Source organism: Eptatretus burgeri, chromosome 7, assembly GCF_056783735.1.
Source record: "Eptatretus burgeri isolate ZD-2024b chromosome 7, Ebu_testis_v1, whole genome shotgun sequence".
In the NCBI taxonomy this organism is placed as follows: Eukaryota; Metazoa; Chordata; class Myxini; order Myxiniformes; family Myxinidae; genus Eptatretus; species Eptatretus burgeri.
Window position 1 is genome coordinate 9833536 of NC_140967.1, and position 15470 is coordinate 9849005.

The window sequence follows — 15470 nt, forward strand, 5'->3', positions numbered from 1 at the left end:
CTAACACACAGTGCCTTCAGAAAGTATTCACACCCCTTGACATTTTAACGTTTTGTTGTGTTACAGCCTGAATTTAAAATGGATAAAATAAAAAACATTTTGTCACCGATCTACACAAAATACCCCATAATGGCAAAGTGAAAATGTGTTTTTAGAAAATTTTCCAGATTGATTAAAAATGAAGAGCTGAAATGTCTTGTGTCAATAAGTATTCAATAAACAATAGTCCAATAGCGTTTTGCATTGAGGCCACAGAGTTGAATTTTCGCCTCATCAGACCACATAATATTTTACCTCGTGCTCTGTTTTTCATGTGCCTTTTTGCAAACTCCAGGCATGCTGTCATGTGCCTTTTTCTCAGGAGTGGCTTCTGGCTGGCTACTCTACCATAAAGCCGAGATGTGTGAAGTGATGCAGACTGTTGTCCTTCCAGCAGGTTCTCCCCTCTCAGCCAAGGAACTCTGTAGTTCTGTCAGAGTGGTCTTTGGGTTCTTCATTACCTCCCTGACCAAGGTCAGTCTTGCCCGGTTGCTCAGTCTGGTAGTACGGCCAGCTCGAGGAAGAGTCTGGATAATTCCATATTCTTTCCATTTCTTAATGAAGGAGCTCACTGTGATCTTGGGAACTTTCCATCCATCCATCAATTGGAATCACACTCTGAATTGATACACCAGGGGGTTGACTCAGCCTGCCATCCTTCCGAGGTCGGCAAATTGAGTACCAGCTCGCTGGGATAATTGAGCCATTCAAGTAACCTGCGTCAGAGTGGCGAACCGTCCAGGATTGTGCCCAATAGCCCAGAAAACTGCTTCGGCAGCACCGACACTCTCTGTACAGAGTATGGTTCCAATTATTATTATTATCATCTGTTCAGAGTGTTGGTGCTGCCAAAGCAGTCTCCTTGGCTATTGGGCACAATCCTGGACAGGTCATCACTCCGACAAAGGACACCAGCAAGCTGGCACTCATTTTGCCGACCTCGGAAGGGTGACAGGCAGAGTCGATCCCACCTGGTATTAATTCAACAGTGAGTGGGATTTGAACTCAGGATCCTAGGATCCCAAGCTCACCACCCTAACCATTACGCCAACACCAGGCATGGAACTTTCAACACTCTAGAAATTGTATTACACCCTTCCGCAGAACTATGTCTCCTCACAATTCTCCGAAAGTTCAAGTTCTTCCGACGGTTCCTTGGATTTTATGGTAGTTTCTGCTCTGACGTACACTGTAAACTGTGGGACCTTATTTAGAATGGTGTGTTTCTTTCTAAATCATGTCCAATCAATTGAATTGGCCACAGGTGGTCTCCAATCAAGTTGTACAGACATCTGAAGGATAATATAATGAAATTGGATGCACCTGAGCTCAATTTGGAATGTCATAGCAAAGGGGTTGAATGCAATTTTGTGTAGATCATTGACAAAAAAATTAAAATTTAATCCATTTTAAATTTAGGCTGCAACAACAAAACATGATAAAAGTCAAGGACCATGAATACTTTCTGAAAGCACTGTAACATTAGTTATTCATGTCCTTTATAACATCATTAAAAACAGGAAGTTTCATGTTTGGAATGATCTTCAATTTTGTTCGACTGCCAGATAGGCAGTTTTAAAATAAATAAATAAATGAAAAAAAAAAAACTCACTCCACTCTGCGCATTCACGACTGAAAAATTTAGAGCCAAAGTACTGCTAAACTGCAGGTTTGTTTTCTGATTCATGTTGAAAATATACCATGCCATTCAAATCAAGTTGTTCCTCGATCATAAACTGACATTTGTGGATGGAGGGACAGACAAAGCGAACCAATTGCTTAATCCCACTTTTCCCTTCGCACACACGGTAAGTAATAATTATTACTTGCAAAATCAAAGATTTTTTAAGTATATTGGTCAGTTGATTTTCTTAGTCTGTCTGTCTGTCTGTCACCTCCAGGTCACAATTTTAAACTGATCTTCATGAAACTTCACCACATGGTAGAGTTTGGCATAAGCAAGAAGCCTATTGTTTGAGAGTTCAAAAGGTTGACAGAGGCCAAAGGACAGCAAATATATTAAAGTTCTAAAATCCTCAATTTTCATACAATTGACTTGAAATTTGAAGAGGATTTATATTTCAGGTCACTGAATTGAACCAGCCAATTATTTTTGAGGTCAACATTGAACAAAGGTCAACATAGGCTGAAGGTCAACAACTAAGGTGTTATTTCTGGAATCCTCAATTTTCATCTGATTGACTTGAAATTTGAAGAGGATTTGCAGATCAGGCAGGTTACTGAATTCAACCACCAAATATTTTTTGAGGTCAACATAGAACAAAAGGACAACATAGACCAAATTTCTAAAATTGTCAATTTTCATCCGATTTATTTGAAATTTGAAGAGGAGTTGCATATTTGGGTCATTGAATTCAATCACAAATTATTTTTGAGGTCAAATTTGTTTTATGGATTTTGCAAGTATCATGCCCTGCATGACATCTTCTTCTTGTTGGATTCGCTAGATATACCTTATTGTCGGGTTTTCCGTGTGTGTGTGTGTGTGTGTGTGTGTGTGTGTGTGTGTGTGTGTGTGTGTGTGTGTGTGTGTGTGTGTGTGTGTGTGTGTGTCTGCAACGCGGGGCTCCACAGCACAAACCAGCAAACCGATTTCAATGAAACTTGGCGAACAGGTGCCATATGAGCTGGGAATGTGCGCGTTTGAGTTTCGTTGCTCTGCAGCGGCCGAAAAACCGCACGTTCACTATTTCAAATACTTGTCCTACAGTTTTGAATGTGGAGAAACGAAACTTCGGAATTAAACACTTCGAGATATTAAGAAAATTTTACTCGAGCCGATTTTTGATTTAGGTTTTATTTTTCAAATGGTAGTCCTTCAAAAATAGGGTGTCTATTTACCGTCATTTAATACAGTGTTTGTAAGGAACTACACCGTTGTTCCACCTTCGATCTCTCCTCGATCCAAACGTTATTGACAAAAGTGAAAAGGATCCAAAATAAATGGAATCACCGGCATTTCTGTCTGTGGATTTCTAATAATATGGTATAAATCAAGTTATGTGGAATTTGAAAAACATCTTTTTAAATAAATTTCTACACCCCCCATTATGTTATCGTCCGCTACACCACCAGGTTCATCAAAAACAACCGACCAGGAAGTCTTCTCGCGCTACCCACAGTCTGGTTCGTATTTCCCTGAACATCTGTTCTGTTTATGGTTCTCTCGCTCTCTCCCTCTCTCCCTCGCTCTCTCCCTCTCTCCCACGTTTTGTTTCATGTTGTTCTGACGTCCACTCTGTTTGGCATCATCTGAGGTAATGTCAACAAAAATAATGACATTTTATTTTTTACTTAATTCGTCCCAAATTTACTCGAGCCGATTTTTGATTTAGGTTTTATTTTTCAAATGGTAGTCCTTCAAAAATACGGTGTCTATTTACCATCATTTTTTATGAGTGCCAGTTGGCAAAATACGCAATAGGAAAAATCTTGCCAGGCAGAGGAACAATTGTATGTGAACCAATACGTCTTGGCAATGAATCTTCGTCGGTGGATCGGTCAGAATGAAAAGCATCGTATCCAGCGCTTCCATCCTAGCGGATCCCTCATCGCCTTCCAGCTTGTTTGTATGTTTGTTTGTCAATCGCCTGCAGGTCATAATTTTAAACCAATCTTCATGAAACTTCACGAAGTTGGAGAAGTCGCCTCAACTGAGAAGCCGATTGATTTTAGGGTCAAGGGTCATTGAATCTTCGTCGGTGGATCAGTCAGAATGAAAAGCATCGTATCCAGCGCTTCGATCCTAGCAGATCCCTCGTCGCCTACCAGCTTGTTTGTATGTTTGTTTGTCAATCGCCTGCAGGTCATAATATTAAACCAATCTTCACGAAACTTCACGAAGTTGGAGAGGTAGCCTCAACCGAGAAGCCGATTGATTTTGAGGTCAAGGGTCAAAGGTCATCTTGAGGTCAAATTTCCAAAATCGTCATTTTTTCATCTGATTAACTTGAAAATTAAATAGCAATTGCATAGTGCATCACTAAATTGAGAAACTATTTTTGAGATCAAAAGGTCAAAAGTCAACTCAAGGTCAAACTTCTGGAATCATCAATTTTCAACTGGAAAAAATTTGGTAATTTGCATCCTACTAACTTGAAAGTTGAACAGGAATTGCATAGTGCATCACTGAATTAGGTAAACTATTTGAGGTCAAAATGTCAACTCAAGGTCAAACTTCCGAAATCATCTATTTCAATCTGAAAAATAATCAGTTTTCATCCGATTGACTTGAGCTTTGATTAAGATTGTGAATTTTAATCCCAATGAAATGGACAATTTGATGTATCCATGGCAATCTTTGGAGGGGGGGAGGGGGAGGTTGGGTTTTGCAAGTATCGTGCTCTGCTCGACGTCTTTTTCTTGTTTTGTAATTTGCTAAATATAAAATGAAATAGAATAAAAAAGACAATTTGATGGCATGTAATTGAACAGAGTAATGAAGGGTTTTGGGCAAAAGGGTGAAATAGTTATTTAAGAATATGTCGAAGATTCCGGTTAATGTGAATGGAAAATGACTCGTAAAGAAATTATCATGATACTTCCACTTCTCACATTTCGTTAGCCTCCATAATGTAATAAAATTATCTTTTATAAGAAATAACAAAAGCCTTGAGAATCCCACACCTAGTTTACCACAAGTAACAAATAACTAAAATAAAAATTGGAAATGGCATAAAGAGCATTATGAAAATAAATTCTACATATTCCGGCAAAGATAACGCAATGACTGCAGAGTTTGAATAACTGGTGATTTATGATGTTAATGTTTCCCTTCAATTCTAAAATGAGTTAGATGAATGGAAATTGATTAAAGTTTTCCACCTTTTCCAAATCCATAAATGTGCCATTTCCAAATCCACGTACCATTGAGTTGGGGATCTTCCTGACTCAGGAACTTTCCGAAGCCAGTGAGGAGGGTTTTTACAATTCCCTGGAAGCACACATGCAGGTAAAATATAAAAACCACATGCAGCTTTCAACAAGAGCACATGCAAAATGAAATTAGGCAAGTCCAGCAAAGCACATCTATTGCAACCATTTCCAGGCGACGTGGCGATGGAAAGATGACAAAGGGGATATCTGAAGCACTCGGTTACACGGTCACAATTGCCACGATCTGGTATTATTATAGATGTACATGAAGAGTTGTGCAAACACCAGCATCCATGTGCATCCACATCGATGGTTCTGAAACTCAAACTCAAACTTTTGAGCTTTGGGGTGGCAACAAGGAATTTTTATTCGATACGGAGGAGGTGACAAATTGTTTATCGCCTCACCCATTGTTCTCATCTTACATCAGCCAGATTTAAAAACCTGCGTAAAAGGAATGGATTTCAGACCCATAACACAATCGACCAGATAATGTGGCATAATAGTTAGAGCATCTGCTCTGAGTTTGGGAGGTCAGTGGTTCAAAAGCTTGGCCGAGTCATACCAAAAACCCCGAATAACCCCCCCCCCCCAGCCGAGTGCCACTTCCTTGTTGACATTCAGCATTTAAAAATAACAATGCACAGACAAACAACCAGAAGTTGGTCATCATAGTGCAGGCTTTGATGGGCCTAATGGCCTCTTACATCAAAGTTCCTTCGAAGATAACTTGTATCTTTATTATTGCATGGGTAGTCAATGTTCATCATTTAGACTAACCATTTGGCCTTCATTATACCAGACCTCAAGGAATAGCCTTCAATGTTTATGGACACGGTATCCATAAAGAGATAATCAATCCCCACCACCACCCTGTACCATTTAAAATCCAAGTAAGATTGTACACATAAAACACCATTGCCAACCGAGTCACCCAACACCACACAAGTCGACTTTTGCTGCAATTTCTCAGGCTCATGAAAGCCGGCAAACACTTAAATCACACACTTACATGCATACAGACAGCAGAGAACACAGAACATGACAGACAGACATGGCCGGTGACCTTTGGGAAGTCATTTCCCAGAAAACAAGAGCTGCTGGCAGCAGTTTCCTCACCAGTCAGCAAAACAAATTTAGGGAGAAATCTCCCTTCCCATGGATGCCGACCAACAAGGTTTGTCGGTACTCTATCCTCTAAATCCTGAGCCTCAAGCGAGGAAGCAGCACTTCGCATTCTTAACATTCAATGTATGACTCGGCCAGTTCCTCTTTTTATTTTCCCCACCTGTGGAACCAACTTCTTCAGTCTTTTCAATCTCATTCTTCCCTCAAGCTGTTCACCACCATCTCACGTCATCCTCGATCCATAACCATGACCTTTTCTAACTCGATTAACCTTCCCAAAGCCCACATCTTTCCAAATTTCCAGTTTTTCTTCCTGAGAGTTTGCAGCATTATTCATCTTCTTCACATTGTAACCTCAACATTGTATAAAAATAAACAAGCAATCTCAAAGATAAAGATAAAATTACCATCATTAGTTAATTAAATCATGCTGGACATATTTATGGTGGTAATCTGAAGTGGTAAAAACAGTTAAGCATGATGATGTCTGGCAAGTAAAAGTCAAAAAAAATAAAGGACTTTTCTGTCCACCGAAGATGTTAAACTCAATAAAGAGGACAGATGGCAGCGGTAGAGTACAAGAGAAGAAACACAAACCTGCTCGTTCAGAGAGGCCACATTTTCTTCTCTGCTTTTGGCGATATTGTGCAGGGCTTGTAAAGCTTTACAAACCACATTCAAATCTGGGGATGTTGTACCAGTCACCAAAAGCTGCACCACAAGGCCACAAACTTCGGGAAAGAGCAACACGTGTTGGCGCCCGGTGTTCACGCCACAGGAGACTGCTCCAGCTCCAGTCATACCCAGTGCAGGAGACGACAGAGCATTAATTCGAGGGTATGTCTCTTCTTTGCTGACTGGAGAAAGCAAAAATCACAGTGGGGGCTTTAGATCTGTTCATAGATGCAGGGATTCTTCAACAATTCAGAGCACCATTAAATAACAAGGACAAATGTGTCCAAGAGCCGCGTCCTAAAGGTTTTGTCTTCACCAGAAGAATTAAAAAAAACAAAAAAAAACAACAACTTCCGATATTTCGTCACGTGCCGTCACCTCACGTCCGTCATGGACGATCTTCGTTCATGACGAGAAAATAGTGCATTTACAAAATTACAATATATTAAATGGAATAATCTTTAAATAGTAACGTGAACTTTTCGAAACTTAAAAGCAAATGTCCGAATATATTTAAAAGTTCATGATAGACGCTCTCAAAAGGCACCCTCAATGCGAGGATGTGTACAGGTGTTTAGTATTTAAGGAGATCCGGATCCTGCATATAAGAGTCGAGTCCAAAAGGTTTTGTCTTCACAAGAAGAAGAAGAACAACAACAACGCCGAGCTCTCTTAGAGCAGTGTTCGCTACATGAGACACTGCGAAAAATAGTAGTTTCTTTGCAAGGATGATAAATGCAGGAGGAGGCCATTAGGCCCATCAAGCCTGCACGATGGTTGCTGAACTATGGTCATTTGTCTCTCCTTTTTAAATTCTGAGCATCAAGCAAGGATGCAGCACGTACAATTTTTTAAGTCCTTGGATGACTCTACCAGGATTCAAACCACCGACCTCCCAGACACAGAGAAGACACTCACGTCAGAGTTTGATGTGAAGTTCAGCAAATAAATAAGAGCAATAAAGTTCAGTAACGAACCCTGGTCAAGGAACGTAGTCTATAGGAAGTATTAATTTGTTTAACGAGAGTCGAGTGCATTTGAATGGGCAAGTAAATACTGTCACGAATCTGGAAGTCATTTGCATACAAACAGACAGCAGCCCCACAGTTCAGTTATTTTGATAAGTATGTGTTTATAGTTGGAATCCATCCCCTATGTCTAATGGGAATTTCGTGTGTGCGCTGTGAGTTATTTTATAGTCAGGTTTTTTTTTTTTTTAATATCTTTAAATCTTCATCCTTCGTTTTCGCACTATCGCCATCCATCGCCCACGTGCAGCGTGTCACGTACAGGGGTGAGGTTCCCTCTGCCCACTGTGAGCTCGTCCAATCAACGGCGGCCACGAGTCGCCCGACAATCCCTCGTCCAATCCGGAGGAGAGTACCTCAGAGCGTTTCCCTCGACCCGTGGGGGAGGGGAAGGATAAGAGGAGGTGGCGAGCCGTGGAGAGGAGAAGGTTCGCCCCGTCATAAAGGAGAAAGAGAAGAAGCCTCGTCTTGCCTGCTGGCATTCTCGTCGACCCGCGGGTGCTCGTCTGGTCCGTTCCCATGCTGGCTGGCGTCCGTTGCATCGTCCCTGGTCCCTGGTGCTTGGTGCTTGGTGCTGCATTGTTGGCGGCGGGTTTGAGTCCCGCCACCGGACAAGCTCGACCAGAACGCACGAGGCGGACAGGTGCAAGAATAGGCCCCTGCCCTCAGCTCGCCTTCCCTCCGAGCTGAAAGGCCGAAATAAAGACGCGACGGGGTCCAGTTCTTTTGGGTGTGTGTGGTGCCGTCCTGTAAGTAGAAACTGTCTAAGTACCCTGTGTTCATTGTACATTACATTTTCATATTCGGATAACTCTGCTCTTTGTGTGCTCCCCTGCCCCCGTGATAAATAAACCCCTGTTAAATGTACCAGCTCGTTTTCTGTGCTTTCTCCCATTGACCCAGCACGGTGCGTATTGAGAATTAGTGAGGACTTATCCGAGAGTCACAACCTAAATTCCGGGTCTTCGGTGGGAGACGACTCCACTGCTCCACCTAGTGGTCGCTTATCACCACCGAACCCTGACCCACAACAATACTTCCATGCTGTTCATTTCTGAACTGCATCATCTTTATGAAGACGAAGTAGAGTTTATCAATCTGCAGATTGTTATCCAGCCAATGTCAGCAAAGTATAAAACTTTCATACAAAAGTAAATAAATAATGCGTGTCCAACCAGGCAATTCACTTTCTGAGAAGCGAACTCAAAATGGTCATGCATAAAGCAAATTAATAATGAATGAACACCACATTCCAGGAGCAACTTCACAGCCATGGACGGATAACAAACTGAACAGAGTAATGGCAAATTTGGAGAATTTTTTTTTCAAAAATAAAATGTCGTCAAAGATGGCACGATACAAGAACAAACGATGCAAGTCACATTTTCCAGTGCACTGTGCTTCTTGTTTCACTTCCATAAGATATAGTAGACATGTTCCTGAAGATACCACTTGATTTTGACCAATATGGACAAATAAGGTCAAAATCAAGCAAGACCAATTGATTGTGACATCCATGCAACCACTGCTTGCCCACCAGTTCCTTGAGCACTTGTTTGAGACATTTCCTGTTTCAGACGTTACAACAAGGGGTCCATAGATTTTGAGCCTGAACAGGAACGCCTTTGAATACAATGAACTGTTCAACTTCTCTCCACCATTGCTATACCATCATGCGACCAATATCCATCCTTTCCTCCAAATTACCTCTCCACTGGAGCAAGGACAGCCTCATCGGAATCAAATTTCTTTCCCCATAGCTCATATTTCAGTCTGGGAAGGAGGTATCAGGGAGCTGAGTCAGGTGACTAAGCTGGATGCGGAAGAATTAGGAAACGACAATCATTCACACATCCGCTGCAACTTGTGTGTTTGAGCACGTAAATTCTCCTGCAGAGAACAGACGAACTTTCAGCTTTTTTATTTTTTCATAATTTATTCTTGAAGTTCACCTCATTCATTTCCATAACATGGGCAATTCGTAGTCAGGCCTTTCTACAGATAATCCAACATGATAACACCTTCGTGGTGCCAGAAAGCTAATGCCATGACCATCGCACTGAAGGCAGTCATCTTGACCTCGTTGGGAGTGGGAGATCTTGAGGCTTTTTGCAGTTTACTTCGTTCTTTTGTTTCAGGATCAATGTGGTGCATGTATGTTTCATCATGAGTGACAAAATCGTCAAAGAACGCTGGTGGATCATAGTGACATTCACGAACACGTCAACGTGAAACTTGCATCACGGCCCTCTGCCCTGGTGTCGCATTTCTGGAAACCCATCTTGCTGAGACCATATTCATATTTAACTTTTCATGCAAAATCAGTTCAACTGAGGTTTTGCTTATGCCATGAACTTCCTTGGGGTTCATTTCCTTGAGATTCAAATATTTGATTGTGGCTCAATACTCGACGTGTTGGGCTAGGAGAGCCAAGAACGGGGGTCTGGAACCTGCGGCTCCGGAGCCTAATGCGGCTCTTCACGGACTTCTGTGCAGCTCCCGACCCTGATCGATAAAATAGAGTTTTTATCATCATCAATTTTCTGAAAAATATTTGTGAGCATCATGAAAGGATAAAATAATACTCGAGAACTTTGGCAATGATAAACATGAAAATACATTTGATGATCTGAAAATTCTGTGAACACCACTTACACATTGTCTGCCATGCATTGCCTGCGACACAGTTATTTTGGCCATCTTGTTGGCAATATAGCACAGACTCAACCTCCGCCCTCAGTTTTAAATTTGAGCCCCACTTCTAAAAATCTTGTGACACCATGCTGGGAAGAAAAGAGAGAATCCAAATAATGAACGACTTGTACCAAAATAACAAAGGATACATTGTTTTGATAACGTTTCATAACACCCCCTTCAATAGGTGTGCATGTGACATCACCACATTTGCAATCTACAGTCTTGGAATACATGCAAATAAAGCAAAACGAGATGTGGCCTGCATCATTGTATTTACATTTGTTAAAATGATGAATTTTTGCACTAACGTGTTGTGGAAATTGTGGGAGGATTGGTTGTCATATCATAGACTGCCTACAAAGCAACAAGGTACAGATTTCGATATGGAGGCTTGACTTCAAGTAATGATGGTCGTAAGAGGGATTCGGAATGAGATTCTCACTGTATTCCGTGAAACAGCAAATTTGTCTTTTATTTCTCAACATCTAACTATGTACACAAAGTAAGGTGTGTGTGCGTGTGTACATGTGTGAAGATGGTACAGAGGTAGCACATTTACCTTCAAGCTGTCTCATCTGGGTTTGCTTCCCGACCTGACTATAAACTGTATGAAAGGTGCTTCACAGGCAGGGTGTAACATCACAGGCTGCGCTAAACCTCGGGTGGACGTTAAGCCAGGTGTCCCGTCCACTTGCATCGTTTGTTTAATTGGTGTCCTTCTTGAAGAGTTGGTGAAAGAAGATAAAGCTTTGGCACCAAATAAACATCTGAGAGTCTTGTTATGTGGAAGTCTCGCTGGAGAGTCTAGCCTGGTGTTGGCATAGTGTTTGGGGTAGCAGCTTGGGATCCAAAAGGTCCTGAGTTCAAGCCCCGTTGACCGCTTGAATTAATACACACCAGGAGGTTGACAGCCTGTCATCCTTCCGAGGTCGGCGAAGTGAGTACCAGTGTACTGGGCCCGGTGTATGCCCCGGTTAGAATAGGTGTATCATATCCCTGTGTGTCGTAAGAGGCGACCAGGGTTGCGTCAGGAAGGGCATCCAGCGTAAAACCTGTGCCAAATCATTATGCGGATCATAACGGATGATCCGCTGTGGCGACGCCTAACGGGAGCAGCCGAAAGAAGAAGAAGAAGAAGTCTTGTCATGTGGAAAAGGGAAGGAGGGAGGATCCTCAGTTAGAATGTGAAGAATAGATGAGCTTGGTCGGTGTCCTCGAGTAAGTTAGAGTTACACCTGGATTAGGGATGTCAGATATGATTGGTGTGTAATGTGTGCAACAACGAAGGTGGCAATTGTAATCTTAGAAAAGAAAATGGTAAGGAGTACATCGTAAGACATTCTGACCAGGCAAGGCCGGCCAGGTGGATAACTTGTGGACACAAAAGCACATGGAAAGCGGTTCACACTTTAAATGGATACACCATGGCCCATTTGTCCAAGGATTGTAGGCCAGGACAGAGGAGGGAGTTGAGAAGGCCTGAAGAGGGGGGGGGGAGAAATCCCAAAATGAGAATCTACCCACTGGCAGTGAGCGACCAACTGACAAATGCAGGACGTGTGCTAGAAGGTGGGAACGAAGGGGGGAAAAAGTAGTGTGCACACATGAGCATTGTGAGAGACGGGACTAAGGAGACCAGAACGGTTCGAGATCGCACATCAGCTGTCTCTGATTGGTTGCTGTCACATATGGTTTGAGAAACTACAAAGGCATATCCTTATTGCCATCTCCTTGTTGCCATCCTGTGTGATACCTGTCTGCATGATGACGCCATTGCGGTGTGCCAAGACCAAATAGTTCCTGCTCAAGTCCACACTTGCACCTTTATTTCCGTTTTTCTTTTGTATAAATGACTAAGACTCATGGAAGAGCAAGAGCAGAATGGTAGGGAACAAAAAAGGAAGAAGGAAGAAGGAAGAAGAAGAAAGTGGGGATGAAACAGAAAAAGGAACAAACCAACTAACAACTAATAAATGAAAAGAGGTGAGGGAGAGGGGAGAAAAAAAAAATCACAATAACCTGGAAAAAAAGGTGTGTTTGAGAAGGCAATCATTTGGGGTAGAAGAGATCATGAGTATGAACCTGCGGTAGTGGTGAACAGCTGTCTTGAAGCCCTGGACAGAAGACATTGACTGAATAGGCTGAGGAATTTGGTTCCACAGGTGAAATAAAAGAGGAACTTATGAGTGGAGGTGAGCAGTGAGCCTAGATTTTTGGAGTTTAACTAGAAGAGAATAACAATAAAACTGGCAAACTGTGCAATGGTGCACCTCAGAGAAACCTCAGAGGGACAGAGCCAAGAGGGCAGAGGGTGCAAGGCCAAAAAAGGCGGCGGTATAATTCCAGTATTTCGGCACCATGAGTGGGGTATTGTTCCATTTGTGTGTTCAAGTTAGCGTGCTCCGTTCTGCCCTATGTGTGTCTGTCGACCTCCAGATCTGTTTCGTTGATTTATAGTGTCTTCTTTTTCCTTATCCCTGAATTCATTTTAAGAAAGCATATATATATATATATATATATATATATATATATATATATATATATATATATATATATATATATATATATATATATATATATATAAATAACGTTTTCCCGTCTTCGGCCTTCCCATGCGAGGAATTGCCAGTCTTGGATTTATTATAAATGGTCCTTGGGGAATTGGAAATGGTTAGTTGAACACAATCTTGTGCATAGAAAATCTTACCGAGAAAAAGTTATGTTATTATAATCTGTTGAATGCAGTGTGAATTTGGAGATCGTTTGGTCATTCGCAGAGGTCTTAGACCTCTAGCTCAGAGGGTCTGCATTAGACGGACCTCTGACGTGATAGTATTGAAGGAGATGGTGGAGTAGATAAGCTTGTAGACAGAAAGAGAAAGGGAAAGAGAAAGAGAAAGAGAAGGTTTGAGAATAAAATTGCCAGGAAGAGAGTGGTAACACCAATGTGCAAAGTGTGGGGAAATAGAATATGTAAAAAGTTTTTGAACATCAGTAAACATTTATTGTGTTACAAATCAATGTATGTGTCTCTCCGTCCTCATATTCAATCAATGAAATAGGGGTTACATGCATTGCGGCTCTTGAAGACATCGTGTTTTTGACCATATTTGAAAAAAATGGCTCCTTTTCTTTGAGTTACTGACCCCTGGCCGAGAGGTACTCACACTCGCCTCTGAGTTCTCCAGCCTGGGTTCGAATTATCTTACGATAATTCACCGTCTGTCTGTCTGTCTGTTCCCAGGTACCGCTGATCTGATCGCAACCATTTTTTGGGTGTGTAATCCCGGGACCCCTTGGAGTAAAATAGGCATAAATATAATAACATGACCCCTTTGACGGCTCCCGTAGGGAGCGGGTGCTTCTAGTAACTATAAACTGTCATCCTTGTTTCACATGCAAAGTGATTCAATGTGTATGCTGTCCCTTCGTTTGACATCAAGCTGGGTGTCCCATCTACTAGCAATAGTTGGTGGACGTTAAACATCCCATGGTGTCCTTCATGAAAAATAGACGAGCTATTGCTGGTACCCTGAATAAATTGCAAGTTCTTGCTCGATCCTACGAGTGGCATTGCATCAGTGGAACCACTGTACCACTGCGAGAACTTATGCTAATCCCCCAACCAAGTGCTGATTTCAAACAATGACTGATGATGACATTAAAGGTGTTCCATTTGCTGAAACTGATGGGGGTGGAGGGGTCCTATGGAAATGCAGTCATGATGCAAGAAATAGAGAAGAAGAATGAACAACCTGGTGTGTGTGTATGTGTATGTGTATGTGTATGTGTATGTCTATGTGTATGTCTATGTGTATGTCTATGTGTATGTCTATGTGTATGTCTATGTGTATGTCTATGTGTATGTCTATGTGTATGTCTATGTGTATGTCTATGTGTATGTCTATGTGTATGTCTATGTGTATGTCTATGTGTATGTCTATGTGTATGTCTATGTGTATGTCTATGTGTATGTCTATGTGTATGTCTATGTGTATGTCTATGTGTATGTCTATGTGCATGTCTATGTGCATGTCTATGTGTATGTCTGTATATCTATGTATGTCTGTGTATGTCTATGTGTATGTGTATCTCCTCCAAAACTCCAAAACCATGAAACCTCATGGCCTGAAACTTTACATGCATACTTAGAGAACTCCAAGGAAGTGCATGAGTGAAAATTGGGTGTTTGGGTTATGTAAAACATCCCTTTTGAAGATAATTAACAGCGTTATTTAATTATATCCTTTATCAGGCGTATCCTCGGCCACCTCGCCTTTTGGGGTCTTGAGGCGTCTCCTGGGTAACCTCGCAGGAGTCTGAAACCGCCATGTTGTTTGGCCTGCTCAACCATGCACTGACTTAGAACAGGCCACAACGATTTCTTAATGATAAAGTCTGGTATTTTTTTTTCCACTTTCCTCACTTACAAAAGCGATGCATACAGCGATTTGTAGCTATGGTGAACAGGCGTTCGATAAGGGTAATTCCACCGTAACGGATGTAACATTCAGACAGACCTTATTGGCAGTTCTCAAAAATATTTCATGAAGAACAAGGTTATCGTACAAAATGTATTAGTTTATTTTGTGCAGTGAACACAAAGGTGCCAGGAAATGGTAATTATATGACATTAAGAATTTTTGCCTGAGTGCTACGGTATGATGAATTTTCGTAACGGACGTAACCGTCAAAATACCCGCTTTAGCAACATGATCGTTTTGCTCACAAATTTCTGTGAAGTGTTCTACGACAGAAGACTAAATCTGGTATAGGTACGTCATTGTATTCTCAGTATTTATTTGAGGAATTAATGATACCGAGTAGGCAGTACTATGGCAAATGTAATGTAACGGATGCAACAACTGAGCATAATGGATGTAACATCTCCGGACGTTTATTAATAAACGTCCGGAGATGCTACCACAATGTATACAGACACTGCTTGATGAAGCTAATATTGCAAAAAATCAACGATTTCAATTCATGATCTGTCATATGGTATAC

The 15470-nt window shown here is 41.5% G+C and overlaps 1 protein-coding gene across 7 annotated transcripts in view; it reads right to left on the bottom strand.

Annotated features, from left to right (window-relative positions):
• LYST (lysosomal trafficking regulator) overlaps nt 1-15470 on the bottom strand; it is a 346449-nt gene that overhangs the window by 239182 nt on the left and 91797 nt on the right. For all 7 annotated transcript variants that reach the window (XM_085887393.1, XM_085887392.1, XM_085887391.1 and 4 more), the window contains 2 exons: nt 6661-6920; nt 4927-4993 (listed from right to left, as the gene is read on the bottom strand). In XM_085887393.1, coding sequence (XP_085743519.1) covers nt 4927-4993; nt 6661-6920 — 327 coding nt within the window. The remainder of the gene's footprint in view (nt 1-4926; nt 4994-6660; nt 6921-15470) is intronic.